A 20,871-nucleotide genomic window follows, 5' to 3' on the forward strand; every position below is an offset into this window, starting at 1 on the left:
GTATATTTTAGTGAGCTCCCTGCATCAATTTTTTAACCTCTAAATAGGAGAGTTCCCAGTGTTTCCTTATTGGTTTCTGGCTTTTGCCAGCTGATATTTTTTCCCAGCATGTAAACAATGGTGTTATTGTCTTCACTTTCTCACGCAGTCAGAACATATTGTCTCTCATTCTTCAGTATGAAAAGACAGAAAAGTATTAAAAGACCAGGGGAAAAAAAAAGAAAAAAAAAAAAAAAAGCTTTTTGGATAAACTGTGATAGAGCAAAATGCTTCTGTTTGAAAAGGCACCTTCTTGTTTGTTTCAGTATGCCATTCTGATGTGCAACTAAATGAGAAATCCATTGTTTTGTTTGATTTTGAACATTTCAACAGGCAATTAAAAGTTACAAACTGTGATTATTTGAAAGATTTTCTTTGATGAGAAATTCCTGGGTGAAAAAAAAAAAAATCCGTTTCCCCAAAGACCTCTCAGTGAGGCTTGGTTTCTGGAGGGGCAAGAAGATGCCCTGGGGCCTCTGGCACACTCACTTCTCTCTCTCTGGGATGCACTGCCTGCTGCAGGGAATATTGTCATCCCTGTGCTCATGACAATGCAGCTTCACCCCAAGCCTGTTACACTGTATCCATCCCTGTTAATTAATTGTTCAGCCTTGGATGCTAATCTCCAATTCCATCCCGTCAGGGCTTGCTGTAGATTAATTACCACATTACAATAACAGGATAGGATGAGCAATCTCTCAGACACCCTGCCAGAAGTAACTCTAATACTTTTTCAGTAATTTACATTCCCCTGCCATCTGGGAGAAAAGACTTTACAGTGCTCTATCTTCCTGTATCTTCAAAGAACAAAACAGTCTTTTTCCTGAAGGCATACACAAATTTGGAAAATTTCCTGAAATGTTAAACAGTTGTTCATGTATTATACATTCAAATCCATTTGTAAATAATTAAAAAAAAAACCAAAACCTAGCAGATAGGATGGTTGTTCTGTCATTACATTCAGGTTAGCAAAACATTTCCTGAAGCAAAATATATCCTAGTTCTGCCTTACTGAAAACTGGAATGTCTGCCATGTAAGGAGGACTTACTATTATATAGATTTCCCTATACAACAAGCTGGTACTTTTTGTTTGCCAATAGCTTCCAGAAGACTTATACTGTGGGTTAATTTTATGACTGGCAACTTACCATGTGAAAAACTATGTTTTTATCATGGCAAAACACTGCTTAAGGAAAGAAGTGTACAAAAGAATGGAAAAATAAAAGGTTAGTTACACTGTTTGGATCATTCTTCGAAGTGTAATAAAACCAATTCAAAACAGTGATGGTAGTTTTGTTTAGAAATATCTGTAGGTTGTGATGACTGTTCCAGAGTACTGGCCATGGGCTGGAGGAGAAGTATAAGCTTTCTGTCTAGTGTTCTATTCACAACCTATCCCTGTGATTTACTAGAGGCAAACCCAAGGATTTCTCATTTATCTCTGATATGAGGTGTCTCAGAAAAACCTGTCATTATTGCCTGCCTTATTATTCCTGTCCCTCTATGTAATGTAAGACCCTGCTTTGACTGTGAGATGGCAACATTATGAGTTATGGGCTCTATTGGCCTGTGTTAGATTTATCAGTGCTTCTTTTGTAAAAGCTTGCAGAATAAGAGTCCCACAAGCCATTATTGCTGCTCTCACGGCTAAACCAGAAAACCTCTATCACACACAGCTATTGCTCTTACTATTGCTACTTCTCTGTGCCACCAAAATTAGCAGCCCACGTACCTCCACCAGCAGCTGTCTGATGACTGTGTCCTTCCACCCTTTCTCAGGGGTCTCCACAATGGCGTTCCCGCAGGGCTGCTGGTTCTGTAGGGCCTCAGTGGTCACTGAGAACTCCACCTGCCCTGGAGGAAACAGGGGTCAGTCAGTCCTGCCAGGTAGAGCCAGGGAAATACAGGTCTGTGTTTGTGCTTGGCACTCTGTGATGCATTACAGAGAAGCTTTTCCAAGAGGAGAACTAAATCTGAGAGAGGGTTTTATCTTGGTCCAGACGCAGCCTTCCAGACCACCTCTTTTGTGATGGCTGCTCAAGCAGGTGTTAGTCCATCAGCATGAAGAGTAGTGATGGGGAAGGTCTCATAAATCAAATGGTCTTTTTCTGGGAGGCTTCAGAGAAGGCAAGCATTGATTAAAAAATTTCAGACCCAGACACACTAAGACAAGATATTCTTAGCTCCCAACTGGAATGTCTGGGTGCTTTGCATGCATTAAGGGAATTTGTGATTTCTATTAAAATGTTGGGAAAGCCAAGGCCTGTAACACATGGTTGTTTAGGACCTGGAAACACTACACCCAGTGCAGTGCTTCACCTCAGGGTTGGACTTCTCACTTCTGACACAGAGAAGGTCCTTCCAAACAGGTTTGGAGTCACCTAGCTCCTCACACCAAAGATCTGATGCCATACACAGATATCTGATCCCAGTATCTTGTCATCTGGTCTCTTACCTAGAGATCTTGGTGTTACAGCCCAAGCAACCGTTTTTCTTTCATTCACACAGATGCAGTAGGATTCTTCCTGTTTCCCCACTGATACAGCCAGGAAATCAGTAGATTCAGCCAGAGACACACTGACCTGCCAGTTGTACAGAGAGGGGTCATGAGGTTTGGACTTGCAGAGGAGCTGGAGTTATTGCAGACAATGCAATGCATGGAAAAAAGTGGTGGAGCTGGTTTTCCTGGGGGATTGAGGACCTTGTGGGTATTGCAGAGCAAGAGCTGCCTGATAAAGGAGAAAATGACTGAAATGTGTACAATTGTAAGAGATCAGGGAGGTAAGCGTAAAGAACAGGATCTTTGGCAAGGAAATCGATTCTGGGAAAATGAATAGCACAGACCAGCTGTGCTATGAATTCAAGATCTCTCTCATGATTAGTTAGATGAAGAGATAAAACATCAGCAGTGGGACAGCTAGTAAGGGAACAAAGAAAAGTAGAATAAGGGAACAAGGAAAAGCGGAGTAAGGAACCTCAAAATAGCAAACAAAATAGGAAAGACATGGACATAAATGAGAGTGTATTGGAATGACTGGATAAGTGTCCTTCCTTGTTCCAGCTTCACTCCTTTTAGAATAAAAATCTCTATTTATAAAAAACTAAGCAGAGGTGATTGAGATTCTGTACTAATCCCTTACCAAATTTTCTCTTTTTTTTTTGTTGGAAAAAATTGCCGGTAAGAATGGTGAAGTTATATAGCTCAGTGTCTTAGAGACAGATGCAACAAATTACAGGAGGTCTGCACATTCCAGAAAATCTTCTGTGAAGTTTTGTGAGATGAGACTAAATGCTGAACACAGGTATCCACCCCGTGAAGCTGGAATTTCCATGTGGGTATGCAATGATTCTGTGATCTGTGAAGAACCCAAGTTCTATATTTGTATAGAACAATGACACATATTTGTGATGACAAGGCTGGGGGTCTGAATAGCAGAGCTTTAGGCTCTGAATCAAATGTAGCTTTCAAAACTTTGTGGGGAAAACATACTCCCTCTTCACCGAATACAACAAGGATTTGTACATACATACATCACCCTTTGTATAAGAACCACTCATTTTGGTGTAATAGTACTTTTGTAGTTTCATCTGCACCTAGCTCTATTCCTCTGCAATCACCAAAAGGAATGTTTTTTGTATGTGGAGACAGAGCATGGCCAGCTATCCCTTCAAACATTGAGGGTGGTCCATGTACTTTAGGAGAGCTTGCATTATTTACTCCTAATATGAAGACAATTGCCAACATGAGACACAGACAAAAAAGATCTACTCCACATCAATATGGGCCAGAGTGCAAAGATGATTTTACCCCATGGGGCTATGGAAAAAGACCTGGAACATCTCTTCTTATGCCATCAGTTGCCTCAGTAGTTGCATTAAAGCAGTTAGATCGGTTGGGATGTTGGCTGAAATTATCTTTGCAGATCAGTCATCTGGCTTGGAACACCTTGTTGAAAGCGACCCACTGTAGTCTTGCCTAAGCTGTTAGGCTGAGCAAAGCTGTGAACATCTCTTACCCTGATGCAGGCAGGCAGGTAGTTGAAAACGGTGGCTTTCAGCGTGAAGGACTCCCCACGCACTACAGAGTAGGGCATGGTGAGCTCCACAAAGAAGGGCTGGAAGGCTCTGAGGGACACTGTTGGGGACAGGCCAAAGCCCGCGTCTGCCGAAGTACAGAATGCATTGGCTTTCCACTCGGTGATGGTGTCAGGGATGGTTACTTCTAGATCAGCTTTTCCCTCAGAGCTGGTGAGGGACAGAGAACAAGACTTCAGTTATATTCTGATGTTCATCTATTCTCCTCACAGCCTATTGTGCAACATCTGCTGACAGCAAACCCCTGACCAGCTGCGATATAGGCACTGGCTTTTGCATGTTCCTCTGAAGCATCCTATACTTAATGTCCATAAAAAATCCCTTTGTCTACTAGAATTACTCCTCTCACTGAAGTACCAATACATCCACTGAGGCTTTAACTTATTTCAAGGTTTTGGCCTAGTGACCACACTCTACATTCCCTTAAATACTTACTTCACTGAAACTATGTCCCAGACCCATGTCTCAGGGAAGTACTTCCGGACAGTCTCTATAGGATCGTCATCAATTGTACCTTCTGTCAAGACATAACTCAATTCTCCATGCAGATTCATTGTAGAGACTAGCAAATTCATTCAAGGACAGGGAGAAAGGAAAACATGTGTCAAACTCCATTCTAAACCAGGAACATACTTTCCCTCCAAGTAGTTGTTATTGTTAGGTAAAATTTTAAAACTGACAGCTTCGACATCTTGGCCACTGGAATCATTAATTTCTCTGTTGCCATCTCAGTATTTAATTTTTCTTAATGTCACTGCTCTTCTTACAGAGATTGGATGAAGTTAAGCATTCTTCCCCCACTGCCAGCAAACCCAGCAGTGCCGAAAGAACCATGCATGATGGTGTTACTAAGGTTATATTTCTATAGCAATACAGAATCAAATGTGAAACATTCTGCCCCCAGATATTACCATGGCACATAGTTTAATAATCTGGCTGAAGAATTGATTGCATTTATACATGACCAGAAACAGAAGACACACTTAGCCCTCTGTCTAGGAATTTTTAAAAAATGAATATGGGTCTTTACATCTCTGGCTATTAGCAAATATGCAGAAAGATGCTTTCTCACAGTGTTTCATACTGTTCTGCCTTATGAATGACTTTTCCATCAGCCTTAGAAGACTTTACATCTTGTCAAAGCAGAGAGCCGTCTTGGGCCATACTCTGATGACAAATCCTCCATTTCAAAACCAAAGATCTGATGTCTTAGGAGTAGATGGATAGAAGCTGTCACTGGACCAAAAACTATAATTGTTTAATTGGAGCTGGGATACTGCACCATAAAAATCAGTAACTGGAAGTGATATAGGTGAGTCTTGCTAATCTCAGATCTGTTTAAGAAAACAAGAAAACAAAAGCAATATCATTCTCCTATCTTCACAGTCACTGAACCTCCAGAGAAGTGACATGACCTACCCAGTCGCTGATAGTCATGTAAGCAGGGAAACTGGGAACAGAACCAAATTTCTCAGCCCCCAGTAGTAAAATACTGACCCATGGGTTGTACCACCTTCTCATTTGTCTTGGCCCATTTTTGCCCTAGTTGTTCCTCTAGCTATTGCTAGAATGTGGCTGCCTAGAAGTAGATGCTCCTTTTTTTTGGGTTTTCATTGCTGGACTCAGATCTGATGTGAAAAAAAACCCCACTGCTTTGTGCTGAAAGACTCTTTTAGTGCTACAAGACCTTCCCTGCTGTAGGGGCTGGCATGGGAGTCACCAAGCACGCACAGTTCTAGTCAGGCTCATCTCGCTGCCTGGTAAGGTGCAGGCAGAGGTGAATCAGTTTCATATTTCAGGACTAGGTCCAGAAGGGAGAGATCCTGAATTAGGTCTGCATACAGGAACAAAATCAGATCTGCCTGTGTAATTAATATTCAAAGATTCAAAGAGGGAAGGAAAGAAGTAGGGTGGTAAATTTTAGGAGGTTGTGTGAGAGGCAAACCCAAAAAGGTACTAGAACCACTGTTACTCCTTTCCATGATGTGTTCTGGGTAATGCTCGCAGAGTTCAGGCTTATGGATCTTGCTGCTAGTGAAGACTTTTAAGCCCAATTCCTAGTAAACAAAGAGAAAGAAGAACAAAAATTATGCAAAAAATGGTTGGATAATAAACTTTATTTAGCATGTCAAGAATGGGTGTACCTAAGTCTGGTATTGGTCAGAATAATGAAGGCTTGTATGTAAATCACAGATGGGCTGGTTTGACACAGATGTGGGGTCTCTATCATGTTATTCTCATTCTAAGGCTAAATCCTGGGATGATCAGATGGAAAGGCAAGGCCATAGGCCTACCTTGGGGACAGCTGCCTGGGTGAAAATGGCTTGTGTGAAATGCATTGGAGTGAGGGTACCCAAAAAGATTTGTGCAGGACGCTTTGGAAGGGTATATGCGGATTTGTGGGTTATCAAATTAACTGCTACTTTATTAGAGACCTATTTAAACCAGAGAAAGAAAACACGAATGAATGTGGAGTTTCTAATATTATGATACTACAGGTAATTTCTCAGGACTGTTTCCTTATCCAAGCCCTTTTGCAGGTGTCTCTACTATGAGGAAACCTTTCAAAGGTCAAATGGTTTAGATAAATAGTTACTACCTATGGGCTAAGATGTAGGAACTGGTCCTGGTTATTTTCTCATACAAATGTGAGCAAGTTTACAGCAAATGAGCTTTTTTTTTTTCCCATTAAAAAGCCCTTCAGAACAGGCAAGAAGAAGAGAGGAGACTTAATTCCAAAAGGGAACAAAAGAGAAAAATGAAAGGCTGGTGCTTACTTTGAGAATGTTGTAGGCATCACCTTCACCATCAGATGAAATGGGTACGTAGAGAAATCCATTTAAAAACAGATTGTCAAGTGACACACATGGATTTACGTTGTCTTCTTCCAGGTAGTAGTCCATGAAGCTATAACCCCGGCTTTCCTTCAGTGGGAGAAGATGATACACCTGGGGAAATGCAAAAAAACAGGGAAAAAATGCAGCAGGTCAGCACTTACAGGGACAGACAAAACCTAACACTCTGTTGGTGAATGCCAGCTCCTAAAAAGCAAGTGTAGGGAATGCAACTGTAAAAATACATAGCCCCATGTCTACAGTGGTATTAGTGGGTACTTGGTTTGTTCTTGTACTTGCTCATTACCAAAAGTAGCCAAGACTCACAGAGCTGGGAGAAAGCTCATTTTCAGGCTTCATAAGGAGAACACTCTTGTCCACTGCATGGAGGGCACACAGGGATCTTGGAGAGGCATGGAGTCGCAGGTGTGTGTCGGAAGCAGGAAGACCTTCCTTGGGTGCAAAACTCAATTTCACCTGCAAATCCAAAAGGAAGTTCAAGCATCTACTTTTCCAGACACTGTTGCATCTATTATTCTGACACTTCCAGCCTTGTGAACTGAGCTCTGCTAGTGTCTAATGCATATTCATCTTTGATCAATATAATTAACAAGGATGAGTGATTCTCTTTTTGTTTCTGTCTTGTCCCACTTTTTATTTTTATAGCTTTGTAGCTTATTCAGGTTCATCAATCCTCAGTCAACATCTGGTCAGAACATTTCATGTACCCATTGTGAATTCTGCCTTCATTCTGGAAATCTAAACTGAACTGCTGTCCACAAGACAAACATGTGTTGTGTAAACCATGGCTTGTACTCACTTTATTGGGGAGGCACATTTCAACCCGGAAATCTTCTGAACTGGCAATGACTTCCCCACTGGGTGAAGTGGTGTACACAAGCATTTGTGCCACAGGAGCAATTGCTGCCTCGACAGGGAAGGTCAGCCGAAATGTCCCATAAGCTAAGAGTGAAAAAAGGTTATTCAACATGCAAGAGGTTCCAGTATATGCATTTGTCTTCCCTTGATAAAAAAGTCAAGTTCACGTCCCAGATAAAAAAGGTCAGGTTCATTCATGCTGAAAGTTTTTAGTTATGAGGAGCTGGAAAACAGACACATGACTAAAATCTATGGCTGTTGCTGAAGACACCTGCATTCAAAGACTGGTTGTGAATTGACAAATGAGATGAGTTTGGAGGGCCTCAGTCTCCCTTTGAGATTCTCCCCAGTTAACACCTGGCATAATTTCTTGATGCTCCCAACCCCTTTTTTCCCTCATGCTCCAAGATCTACAGAAAATAGTCAAGGCAAAAAAAAGATAACATGACTGGTGGAAAGGGTGACAGCAGTCAAGGTTGCGGAGTGGCTGAAAGAATAACTTGGCAAGATTACTGCTAAGCAAGCACTTATCTGGAACACCAAACTATTGCTCCAAGCAGGGTAGAAAATGCCCTTCTGTGCTGGAAAACCCCTTTTATCTGGGCCTGAGCTTTATGTCACAGTCTAGACAAGGTGACAGGTCAGCCCTTGGTATTAGCCCAGGTGTGACTTTAGTCACTGTTTCTAGTGAGGATACAGAACTTTGTACAGCACACAAGATCTTTTAGTGCCATAATCTGTTTATATCCACTGCAGTGCAACTCCTCCTCACAGACTTACAAAATGTCTCACTCTTCTCATTTTCAAAAGACATTTTAAGTTGCATCCCAGCCTCAGTTCCTGAAATGTGTAATCCTTGGACATTTATGTGAATAAATGTAAATTTATTGATTAGAATATAGGTATGCATGTGTTTGCATGCTTACAAGGCAGGAACAATACAAAAAAAATACATAAATTAAGGAATGTGAGAGAGACAAAGAAAAGGAGACACACTCTTCCTGCTTGTTGTACACGTGAATCTCCCAACATTGGTAAGAATTCACAATCAGAATAGGGTAGAGAGGCCATCAGAAAGTGCTGGTTTTAGGAAATGGCCAAAACTTATGTTTATTTTTGGTTGAATTTTCTAACATTTTCTCATGAAAAAAATAGCGCCTGTTGGAACTCAGAGAAAACAAAACTAACCAAAGCCACTTCACCTAAAAAGGTTTTATTTTGAAAATTCAAACATTACATGCGAAGTTTGAATGAAATATTAAATATAGTGTTTGAAATGAAGTAATTTATCTACATGCCCCCTGGCCCAAATTATCATCAGAAATACTAAAAAAACATAGTTCTGCTCACCATCTCCAGGATTCACAGTGAGATCATGGGTGTCAGCTAATATGATTTGTCCCTTGGCCATCACCTGTGTAACAGAGAAATCTTCCTGTAATTGTTGCTACTGGTGTTGAAAGGCGGGAGAAGGAACGTTCACTGGGTTAACTGTAGGGTGTGAGAAACACCAAGAAGATGCTAAACAAGTGCCAGGCTGGAATTTACTGGGTCTTTGGACACAGAAATATTTGCTCCTAGGAGGACCAGTGTTTCCACACTGATCATTCTTATCTTTGCTTTTGTACGCATTACATATATAGATCAGGTTCAAGTCCATTTTGCCTCTAACCACACATAACTTTGGGAGTCATCTGCACGTTTTTAACAATTTGGAACAGGCTGGAGGTCAAAAAACCTCCTCATTCCTCTCTCAGTTGCACTGTGAAACACTGTGAAGAAAAATTTCACCAGGATTAGTTTTATAACTGCACAGAGTCGGGACAGAAGACCTCAGGCTGCAAAGAATACGAGTTTGAATAAGGTACCTGAAGTCAGGCAGTAAGCAATAGCCTAAATGTAATTTCCTCATTTCTAGAAAAAGATTCCTTTTTCATAGTCAAAAGTGCCTTTTATTCAGTTACTTTTGATGTGGAATATTTATTCCATAGCACCATATTTGAATCTCAAGTTGTGGGATCCACACCTATAAAAAATGGAAGTTCTTTCACTTTTTGTTTACCTGCTGTATGTGCATATTTAACCCCAATTTTCCCAGGCTACTGAGATAAGCAGGTATCTTGTCCTTCCATTAATTCTTAGCAGTCTTCAAAATGAGCATGTAGACCTCTCTAGCACAGGTTTCTATTCTCTCTTTTGAATATCAGCCTAAGTCCCCCTGATGTTCTGTACAGTCCACTGGAATGAAGTGTCTGTTCCGCTGATATTTTTCTTGTTCTCCAAAGCTACTCTCATCTCCTCTGCTAGTGGCATTAAATGGGACAACCAGAAAAACAAATTTCGGGAGAAAGACATTCTATTTGAATATTCATTTGATTCTTCCTTTTTTCCCTAGAGAAACTGACATGTCATTGTTTGGTCACAGTTCAATTATCTCTCTTCTCTGATCCCCAAAATGAACAAATTCATAGTTCTTAAGGTCAGCATGTTATAGTCTGCCCCAATTACTGTGGTCTCCCAAAATTCTGCACACAGAGGACAAAGAAATGAGAAACATTGGGGAAATGTATTTAGATTGCACTGTTGCAGGCCACACTTTCCATTTCAAACCCTCTCCATCATTACTGGCCATCTAGCAGTGCTCTGGTTGCTCATCACGGAACAGAGCTAGAGATGACACAGTACTTTCTGTGGCTGTAGATCAAAGTAACCCCAAATATGTCTTACCAAATAATAAATGACAATTTTCTTCTGCTCCCCTATGGCCTCTGGTGTGAAGATATAGTGCACTTGGACCTCTGTTGAGGAGCCACAACTTAATGTCTCAGGCTTTGGCTCAATTTTGAGGAAGCTCTTACTGAGAGAGTAAGACCGAGTTACTCTGCGCGTGGCATGCTCATAGGATGGTGTCATCCAGTCACTGTCGTAACAGTTCAGTTCAGGTTTATGATCTGCCTAAGAAAGAAAAATAGAAGGTTGATAGTCAAATGAAATCAGGTAAAAAGTCACATAAAAGTCCACAGAAAAACTCTGGATATGTTCCATATTTCTCATTCTTAGGAGATTGTGGATAATCTGCAGAGAAGACGCAGAGAAGTGCGGTGATCTGACAAGAAACTTGCCTTATTTTCCAGTTGTCAGAAAAGACTGAGAGCTGATAAGATGGATAGATGTTTCACCTGTTGAAGAGAAAGACAGAGGCTTACCCCTGTCTCTGCCACTCACTCGGATTTCCAGGGAGAGTTCTGTGAAGCTGGTAGTGTCTATGGAAAACCAGGACTGCCCCTGCTCATCTGTAGTGTAGTTCCCTTTGTATCTGTTTCCACCCACAGTAATCACGATGGTTTCATTGGCAAGTGGCGCATCAGTGCCATCAACCAGCTTCACCTAACAAAGCAATAACAAACTTCAGGTTTTAGACTAGCAACAAAAAAAAATTCCCAAGTAATGCATCCTCTTCCCTCTTTTCCTCCTTGCCAGACAGGATATTTCTTTATAGAAAAGAATAAAAGAAAAGAATGTGGAAATGTGTGAGGTATGCCCTGTGCTGTCAGAGGGAACAACTAAGAAAATTCTCAGCTAAACAACCTGGTCAGCCCATGGAAATTATCTATCAGGATCCTAAGTTCTTCAGTAGTTTTAACTCCCCCAGCCAGCTTCATTTGGGACCTCAACCACGTACCATCTGCCTCTTGAACCATGTAACCTGCACCATGAACATGAAACACCTGAACCACGTAACACCCCACTACTCCATCTGATGGGATTGTGCATTTGTGTGTTTGCTCTGCCATTCATTGCCCATGGTCTCAGAAGTTCCCTACCCTCCCGAAGAGTGGGATCCCTGGTTTGTACACATTGTCCAGCAGGTCAAAGCTGATACTGCTCATGGTGGATGTGATGCCGCAGGAGCCTGTTCCAGTCATCTCGATTCCTGAGATAGAGCGCAGTAAAGAGGGATTATTGATGAATTTCTAGTCATGTTACTCCACCTTCCTTGTGCTTGCTGATTCCTCCTGTTATGGCCTGCCATCACTTTGCCTTCTCCATGTGCTACATACCTGTGCCATCTTCTGTGATTTTGCCTTGTACCTCAATGCTCATCTCATATTCCTTGCGTAGGAGCTGAAACACCTTGGTCCTCACCACAACAGAAATACACCCATGAGCATCTGCCTAAGCAAGGGATTGGAGAGAAAATTGAAATTCTGTGAACAAAGTTTATGCCTTGAGGAATGAGAATAGATACCCCAAACCCAACATGCTTAACTTCTGTTCATGAAATTCCAGACTTATCTTCAAGGGTTGTCTCCAAGACCAGTACTTGTGTTCAGCCTGTTTCCTAGTGTTTCATCCACACATTTTCTGTGTTCTGTGAGGTAGCTGACACACAGTTCTCCAAGGCACACACTGGTTTCCTTGTTAATTCCTTCCTGACTTAGTTCTGGTTTTCTTCCTGTTCCTTTCATTTTCTTCTCTCTTTTTCTTGTTGCCCTTTCTCCTGTATTTAACCCATATACAGTACTACCTCCTCTTCTTTGTTCTTCTTTATCTATACTGCCTTCCTGTTTTCTTCTCACCTTTGCTCCTTGCTCCCAGTCAGTTCCTCTCACAGTTACGAAATTCTTTCAAAGATCTTTTCTCAGTTTGTGGAACAATTACAAGGACCTCATGGCTGGCAACTGGAGGTCTGTCACTAGTTTCAACAGGGTGAGGTTTTCATCATCAGTTCTGTTTCCAGTTTAATGACCCCTCTCTTAAGAATGCCTTCCTGTGACATTCCCTGCTTTTCCCTGGAGAGAATGCTGTCTCTGGTGCCTGACTATGTCCCAACAGATTTGATCCGTCTTGAGACAACATATCCCATTAACCTTAAGAAAAAGCACTACATTTTAATCTTGGGACTCACCTGCCTAGTGAATTCTTCACACACAGATTCTGTTTCTTTTCCATAACAACTTGAAGCAGCCTGGGAATATTTCCGGCATACTTGGACATTCACCAAACCAGGAACAGGCTTCCCATAGGTGTACCTAATCACAATGTGTTAAACAATGTATCAGATGAGAGTCGCAATCACACTCAGACACATCTCCTTAAAGACCTCTGTAGGTGATTTCCTAATACTTCTGAAAGGCTGACTAATCTGATATTTTAATTATTCTAGTGATTACATTTCTAGCATTTCCATAGTGAGATTCTTCCATCATCCATGGAAGAAACATTCATCCTATTCTAGGTGGGAGGTCTCTGCAGAAAAAGGTTGTCTTTAGAAAATTTTTTCAGCCAGGAACATCCTTGTATTACAAAGTGCTCAGGGTTCAATGAAGAAATTGAAAGGCAATCAGGTACTCAGAAGGAGCTATTTATGAGTTAGAAATGAGAACACTGGGGTTGCATCACCAATTTAAATGATGTCTGATCTGACATCTCAGAGTATTTGATGGTTCAGTATTGGAAGAGAAGCTCTAACTGATAAAATGTAAAGACAGAAAGAGAAAATGTGAAATAAACTGGGAAGAGAGAGATGCAGATTTGTTTGATGTAATCTTTTAAGGAACACAGGGAAGACCCTTCACTTTGACTCTTCAGGCCAAGCAGCAGGCTCAGGATTGACAGAATGAATAAGTCTGCACTAGATGCCTGGGAAAAGTTTAAAAACCTTCCCTGAGCTCTTCTTGTGGTCCTCAGCAGTAGGGAAGAGTGAAGGATAAGCAAGAGAGATTTACTGGAGCTCTGTGACTCACAGACCACAGACAGACACTGGAAGCTCGTTGTCCTTAATAGTGATCATCTTTGGCACCTTCACCAGGACCTCGAACCTGGACAGCACTAGGTGGGAGAGAGAAAGGCTGGTGTGAGAGGAGTGAATGAGAGCTGTGTACTACACAGCAACCCAAGCATAGAACCAGGATCATCTTCATATGAACCTCTCTGTGGTCTTCAGTACAGATGTCTACCCTTTCCATAGGATTTCTCAACCTTCCTTCACCACTGCTTGGATTCAAAGGCAATTAAGGAAGTTTGTAGTCCTTATCTTCCCTTATTTGCAGCACAGGCTTATGTGATCCCATTGGCACCAGACAGCTGAGTAGATCCCTCACCTGTGTTAGTTCAGAAGGACACACTGGCCCTGTGTGTCATGTTCACAAAGCATAACTTGTAGCTAGGCCTTGGAGCTGCACATTCACCACCTTTGTAATTTACCACATTGAAATGCCCTGAATCATTGATTCTCTTGGCTGATTCTTACTGTTCTGGAGACCCAGAGTTGCTCTTAGGCTCACCAAGAGGCACCATGGGATATTGTCCTGCATACCCAGAGTTTTCAAGTGAATCTAGCCACAGACTCTCAGGTCTACAGACACCCAAGAAGTTTTATTAGAGAGCTGGGAGTTAAAAGCCTCCCTGCAGCAGCGTATTTCTCCTTACTCAGTCTCTGCTACCAGTCTCTTTGTAACATTTGTGGATTGCTCTTCAGTCACAAATTTTCTACCAAACATGTTTTCTAAGCTTTCACAGAAACAAGGAAGAGCAAAAATAGAGAGGACCACGAATAGAGAAAGAGACCTTATGCAGATGATGAGAGAAGTAAAATAGGGTCACCAAAATATTGCCATCTCTTACTTCGTATCTAGTGCTACTTGCAATAAGCTGCTGGACTGAAAAGCAACTGAGACAAAGTCAGCTGAGATTGGTGCCACAAGCCATGCACGGGAATTCTGGCATATCCTGTGCTCCCAAGAGCACTATGAGCAAATACAAGCTCAGGCAGGTTGCAGAGATGCCATAAAGTCAGCAACCACTTCTGATACTTAGCACTTTCTGCTCAGCCCCTATGAGCCCCATTGTCTGTATATTCAGTCCCTCCCTCCTCCATTTTGCGCCCTGGAAATTCCAAATTGAGTGGTCACAATAAAAGGCATTACTGTCAAATTCCTCTCCTTACCAAATTCCTCCACACTGAAGGAGTGCTCCACATGGGATGAGAAGCTCTTCTGCACAACTATTTTGTAGGAGCCTTGGATGGGGTCTGAGGTGAGGGGGAAGGAGAGCTGTGTAAAGCCTGTTTCCAGTTCCACTCCTTGCCACTGGTACACACGGTTCCTCTGGGGATCCTGCAGGTAACAGTGTCACAAGAGACAGGAGAGTGCCAGGCACCAAGCTGTGCAGTGCCCAGTGTATACACATCCCTGCTGGGTAATGCCTATCTGTAATTATTCAACAATCTGTGAGGTTCTGAAAGCACTAACCTGTCAGTTCTGCAAAACTAGCATGCAAGAAAGCTTTTAAACACTTTTAATGCCTGGGGGTGTTGCCTCCCCCTCAGCTCTACCTGCAAAGGATGGGGCCAGGAAGCTAGGCAAAACAGACTGGCAAGGTAACAAAAGGGAACAGAATTGACATCAGAAGTAAGTGGAGCACATGGAGAAAGGAGGGAAGTGTCAGCTTCCTTGACAGGCTTTACAGCCTGCAAAAGATTTTTTCTAACATTGCCTTGGAATGAAGACTGCTGAAGTACCAGTACACAATCTGCTGAGGAGTCAAACTCCTGACTTATCTATGGGACTAAGAAATGCACATGTATAAGGGTCCTAAGCTAGTGGTGAGATGGGGCAATGGTGACAGGAAGAGAGGAAAAGTATACCCCACATATAGGCATCCAGCTGAGAGCCCTCTCTTATGTCTCCATGCTCCTAATGCTGGAATGAAGACTCATCACTACTACATCTGTGTATTGCTCATTATTAACTATGAAGAATTAATCCCCTCAGCCCCAAATTTCTTGTAGAAGTCACTGAAACAGCACAGTGGTGCTGTGTAGTTTGAGGCACCCTTTTCAGGCTCCTCAGCAGGATGGTTAGTATTTATAGTCTTCCATTTTCTGCCTGCTCTTTGCATTGTGCCGTGGCTGTCACCAAAAGTTTATTTACTCTAGATAGGCGTGTGACTCAAGGTGTGTGACTATGTGCATTTACTTCACTGAGATTTTGTCTCAGGGCTTAGGGAAAATGGGGATGTGAATGACATCTCCCAGATGGAGGCCATCAGTCAGGGGGCAGAAGAGGGGGCCATGTTCCCAAGAAGCCATCTGGGAGGGTGGCACAATCAGTAAAATGCATCCCATGGCTCTGACCAAGTCCTCTCCATAATCAAGTTTCAACCCTGCTGAAAAGCCCACCACTTATTGTGAGGGACACCACTGGGCTTCCTTGGAAGAAAAATTCAAGAAAATGTTTACAGCTGGGCTTGTGAGCTTGTTGCCATTCCTGTGTTGTGTAGGTAAGGCCTGAAAGCCAGTGTGTTTTTCCTCAGAAAAGTGTTCTATTTTTTTTAAATTACATGAGCAATAGGTCAGGATAATAGTTCAGAAGTAGCAGACTCATACTAACTTCTGCCTTTGTGCTTCACTGAGATAAATTAAGGACATTAAGTTGATGTAGATTTATTTCCCGAGAAATGCTGACTTTTAGGCTGTCACCTTTCTTCACTCCTGCCACTCTTTCCTTTGGTCCAGTCCAAATTTCATGCACTCATTTGGTAAAACTGCACTGACAGATCTGATCTGGCTGAAAAAAGTACTCTAGAGTAAACCAGTGAATTTTCTGCCACAGGAGTTTCCCACTCTACAAGACTGCCTTGTAGACAGCTGTGAAATCCAAACAAAGGGTACTGTTGGACTGAGAAGGAGCACTGAGGAAGAGAGAGGGGATGGTGGGATGAAGGACAAGGCCTACATAAGCTAGCTTAAACAGCATGGACAAACACCATGCTTTACAGGCTAGAGCTGAAAACAGATGGCCTTCCTAGGGTCTGAAAACCTAAGGCTTTCCTGGTATTGACACACACACATACACAAAGGTTATGAAATTATTCAGCTTGTTAGACAAAGACATATTTCTGGAGACAGTGGAGAGGATGTATTTGTTTATGCTCCTTTCATGAAATTCCTGTACTCAGTAAAGTATCATCTCATAGAAAGGGAAGGGACCCCACGGGACAGCCCTAGCAAAAGGTAGTTCTGAGATGCTGCCCTTGAGCCTGCTAATCCACACCACCCACTGTCTTACTCTTCTTTCTCCAACATTCACAGACCGCCAGTGGCCTACCAGCTCTGCAGCCCTTTTCTGGATGTTTGTTGATGGGAAGAGAGAATGACAGCACTCTGAAAGGAGGATAAAAAAAGGGGCACAACCTGGTTTTGGCCTACCTTCTGCCACCTCTGTTGTGATGACTCCTCAGCTCTAGACAGAGATGGAGCAGAATGGAGACAGCAACCCCATGCAGCAAGGAACAGTGAAAGGACTGACTAAGTAGGACTCATTAATCATGTAAACCGAAATAAAATTTGTGCACGCTAATTTCAGGGTCTGTCCATGAGCCCTTATCATTAGTTTTTTCAACAATAAGAGATCCCAAATAATGATTGTAAATTTTGGGTTCTCATCTGAGAAAGTGAGTGCTTGAATTATTGAAACATCCTTCCTATTAACTTTAGCCTGCCACTGAAGTTCCACCATTAAAAAAACCAACAGACAAAAATAACATTCTTGGGAAGACAGGGAATGTCTACTTACCTAATTTTGTTTCTTTGGTTTTGATAGCTTATTTAACACAGATCTCTAATTTCAACCACACTTGGCAGACAGAAACTCTCAGTTCTGACTGGGAAGAGGAATAAGCCCTTTTGATGACTTCTAGGCAAGTGTAGTTCTGCTCACAGCATGGCTTGTAATGGTTAATTAGTTTGTTCCTACAGCACATTCTGTGATTAAAGAACCATTGTTGGAACTTATTTTGATACATAACTACTCAGCCTTCCTTTAACCAAAGGGAAAAGGTCACACACCCATGATTTTTCCCTTGCACCTCAACCTGAAAACACCACTGCTGGAGACTGGTACCTTTGTGCCTGCACATCCTTCTGCAAATAACAATGTAGTTGTCCACTCACCTGAATGTAGACAAAGGGAAACTGTGGGGAAAGAGAAAAACAAAATCAGTGTTAGAAAGATTAATCACATGGAAGTAATTTCCAGATTTGGACTGAAGAGCAGAAGAACAAACTTCTAAGAAGTCCTTTGGGTTCTTCCCTTTCTGTACTTGCTCTGTTTCCTTGGTTCTTGATGGCTAAGGGAATATTTTCTATAACATTTTAGAGCCCTGACTTTTTGTCTTACCACAGCATGAAAATGTGATGAAGCACGAGTTTTCAAAGAACTTGCCTGCATGAGGAACTGATTGACAAATAAAATAGAAAGTGGGTTTGCACCCCTGACCAGTTCCATAAAACCAAGTTCTTGTCACTCTGCTCTTTAAGTGTGGGATTGCACCCACTGCCAGCAACACCTGCACACCTGTCACTACCAATGGAAACTTGTCCCACCCATCTTTTTCAGTAAAGAGATCCCTGCCCACATGCCTAGCCACATACACTCATTTGCAAATCTGGTTTTAAACATCTATATGCTTTTGAAAAGGGGGATGTGTTTCTCAGCCAATAGAGACTGGTGGAGTCTGTCCTAGGACAGAATACGGAACAGGTAAAGCACGGTGTGAGAGAGCATCATATGCTTTAAAGGCTGTCTTCAGTGGTTCTGGGTGATGACAACAATGGTGTTAATTAGGAATTAAATCTCCTGGCTAACAACAAGGAATTAAGGCTCTACCTTCTCATTCAGCGGGTAGAAGTTGGTGTCCAGAGAGACGATCCGAAACTGAACTGAAGGGTGTCACAGAAAAAAAGGAAATTCCACTGTTAAATTTGTAGCTGTCACCAGGAAATGTCAATGTTTCAATAATTTATAACTCAGATTCATTCCACGGATCAACAGGTTCTGAACTGAGATCTCTAAGTAATAGAAACAATTACTCCAGGCTCCTTCTCTTGTAGATAGTGAGGGGCAGATAAATTTAGAAGGATAATCAGGCCTTGGCTGAACTGAATTATCTCTTGGGAGTGCTTGTCCTGCTTTGTTGATTCTGGTGCAGCCAAGGGAGACTATGCTTTGCAGTCATCCTAGTTTTGTGCCTCTAGTTGAGTAGAAGGAATCAGAGCCTGTGTCTACATATGGCTGAGATGCTGTGCCTGCAGAATGACGATTAGGAATGATGAAAGTACCATAAACTAGACCTCAGCTAACAGAAATAGATTTACTGAGTACTTTAGATCCCCCCTTAAATAAATCTGAAAGTCTTAATACAAGTGTGGCACCTCTGGAGAATGGAATCCTTAAGATTTTATGCTGTCAGAATCAACGCCAGCCCAGCTCCCAGTACCTGTCTGTCCGGGCTTGTAGATGGGTTTGTCTGTCTGGACGAAGACCAAGCTCTCAGAATTCTTGACCAGCACTGACTTGCGGCTCTTGAACTGCAGTGTATCCCCTGTCACCGTCACGGTGAGAAATGCCACTGCTGTGCTATTGGATTTTGGAAGCTAAGGAGAATGAAGAGGGTAACTGCTTTACTGATTCACCCCATTGCACCGAGCTTTGAAGGAAGGAGTGCTAGCTGGGTCAGAAAGCTCCCTAAAGGGACAAAAAAGACTCAGTGCAGGGAGCAAGAAAAAACATGATTGCCTTCCTTCATTTATACACTTTTTTTAGAGAAATATTGAATCTTACTTTATTCCACCACATGATTTATCAAAATGAAAATTAACCCACATTCATTAATTAGAGTGTGGAAACTGTTGCTTACATTACTCACCAACCAGCCTTCTGCAGCAAAAAATTGTGAATAAGCTCCAGAAGCAGCCAAATGACTTCATGAACCTCACTGTCTTTAACCATTCCCCCAGTTTCTACAGTTTTCACTCCACATTGGTATTTTCATCTCAGGCTTATACATATCAAACAAACATGGGGCACATTCTGTCAAAGTTCCAACATACCTCTCTGAGTCATGCATGTAGAGAAGTATCATGTGGGACACAGAATTTGATAATGGGGGAAAATTAGTCATTAAAATACTACCACAGTCTGTTATCCGCATTGAATTACTTCTTTTGTTTGTCTTAGCTTAGGGGTCTCTGATTGTGGTGAGTCTTATTTCTCATTTCTGGACTGTTTGGACCTACTATGCCACATCAATAAACACAAGAGACCATCCCACAAGGATGAGATACTCACAGAGAAAGGGATGCAGGTGAACATGTCTTTCTCTGACACCACATCATCAATCAAGCTCCTGTTCTCCCCTAGATGTTCTAGTGTGGCACTCAGAGTCACAGACTCATTCAGGTGGGTCAGCTGAATGCAGATTTTCTCATGAGAATTCGTGTGTATCAGAAAGGGCACCAGCACCATGTACTGCCTAGAAAGAGAGGGAAGCAAGAAAGACCAGAAATGTGAAACAGTTTTAAGGCAACAGTATTAAGTGAAGGGAAATTAACAAATCAGCATGCCTAATCCATTGCTATCCCTGCGAATTGCAGTGCATATAACATGAGCATTCATTTTACTTTGGATTTATACATATTAAATGGTCTAACTAATTAGCCTAAAAGCAGGAAAATGCTCGCAGTAGAAGGAACAATTTCTATGCTAATAGAGAGTGCTTTACAAAAGATGTTTTGTTTGGCTTCACAGCAGGGAGTAAGGACGGTTTGAAAGGTTTCAGGCTGTTAATTGAATTCTGTATATCCCACAATCTCCTTTTGAGGCTCAAAGGCGTTAGCTAAAAACAGTCGAGGAAAAAACCCACCCACTTGTCTGGCTGCTCCAGCCTTTGCCTATCCAGGTTTCCAAATCCTTCACATGCTGAGCAAAGATGTGAGTGCTTGCAGTTGGGGACCTTATTAAGACGAGCACACAAAGGATTTCAGAGTGTAGTGTTTTATTGCAACTCAAGTGTACTTGCGTCTTCAAAGAGCTTTTGACAAAGGTCCCTCACAAGGGACCCTTAAACTAAGCTGCCGTTCGACAAAAGGGTTCATTTTACTAGTAAATCAAATTATTAATTCTGTCCTGGATTAACTGGTTAAAAGATAGGACAGAAAGGGTAGGAACCAGTGAAAATCTC

The 20,871-nt window shown here is 42.0% G+C and overlaps 1 protein-coding gene across 5 annotated transcripts in view; it reads right to left on the minus strand.

Moving 5' to 3' along the window:
• Positions 1 to 20,871, minus strand: part of LOC104690275 (alpha-2-macroglobulin-like) — a 37,337-nt gene that overhangs the window by 12,916 nt on the left and 3,550 nt on the right. The window contains exons 2-21 of one of the 5 annotated variants that reach the window (XM_039561518.1): positions 19,980 to 20,163; positions 19,129 to 19,285; positions 18,519 to 18,571; positions 17,804 to 17,824; positions 14,798 to 14,966; positions 13,596 to 13,680; positions 12,758 to 12,881; positions 11,910 to 12,024; positions 11,673 to 11,782; positions 11,074 to 11,235; positions 10,576 to 10,803; positions 9,199 to 9,262; positions 7,790 to 7,932; positions 7,297 to 7,446; positions 6,913 to 7,083; positions 6,099 to 6,192; positions 4,571 to 4,697; positions 4,057 to 4,285; positions 2,496 to 2,622; positions 1,773 to 1,894 (exon numbers count right to left, since the gene is read on the minus strand). In XM_039561518.1, the coding sequence (XP_039417452.1) occupies positions 1,773 to 1,894; positions 2,496 to 2,622; positions 4,057 to 4,285; positions 4,571 to 4,697; positions 6,099 to 6,192; positions 6,913 to 7,083; positions 7,297 to 7,446; positions 7,790 to 7,932; positions 9,199 to 9,262; positions 10,576 to 10,803; positions 11,074 to 11,235; positions 11,673 to 11,782; positions 11,910 to 12,024; positions 12,758 to 12,881; positions 13,596 to 13,680; positions 14,798 to 14,966; positions 17,804 to 17,824; positions 18,519 to 18,571; positions 19,129 to 19,285; positions 19,980 to 20,163 (2,635 nt within the window). Of the gene's footprint in view, positions 1 to 1,772; positions 1,895 to 2,495; positions 2,623 to 4,056; positions 4,286 to 4,570; positions 4,698 to 6,080; positions 6,193 to 6,912; positions 7,084 to 7,296; positions 7,447 to 7,789; positions 7,933 to 9,198; positions 9,263 to 10,575; positions 10,804 to 11,073; positions 11,236 to 11,672; positions 11,783 to 11,909; positions 12,025 to 12,757; positions 12,882 to 13,595; positions 13,681 to 14,797; positions 14,967 to 17,803; positions 17,825 to 18,518; positions 18,572 to 19,128; positions 19,286 to 19,979; positions 20,164 to 20,871 lie in introns of those variants that run through there. The other 4 variants (XM_039561509.1, XM_039561500.1, XM_039561524.1 and 1 more) reach the window with 4 other exon arrangements.

The sequence above is a fragment of the Corvus cornix genome, chromosome 1 (assembly GCF_000738735.6).
Source record: "Corvus cornix cornix isolate S_Up_H32 chromosome 1, ASM73873v5, whole genome shotgun sequence".
Lineage (NCBI taxonomy): Eukaryota > Metazoa > Chordata > Aves > Passeriformes > Corvidae > Corvus > Corvus cornix.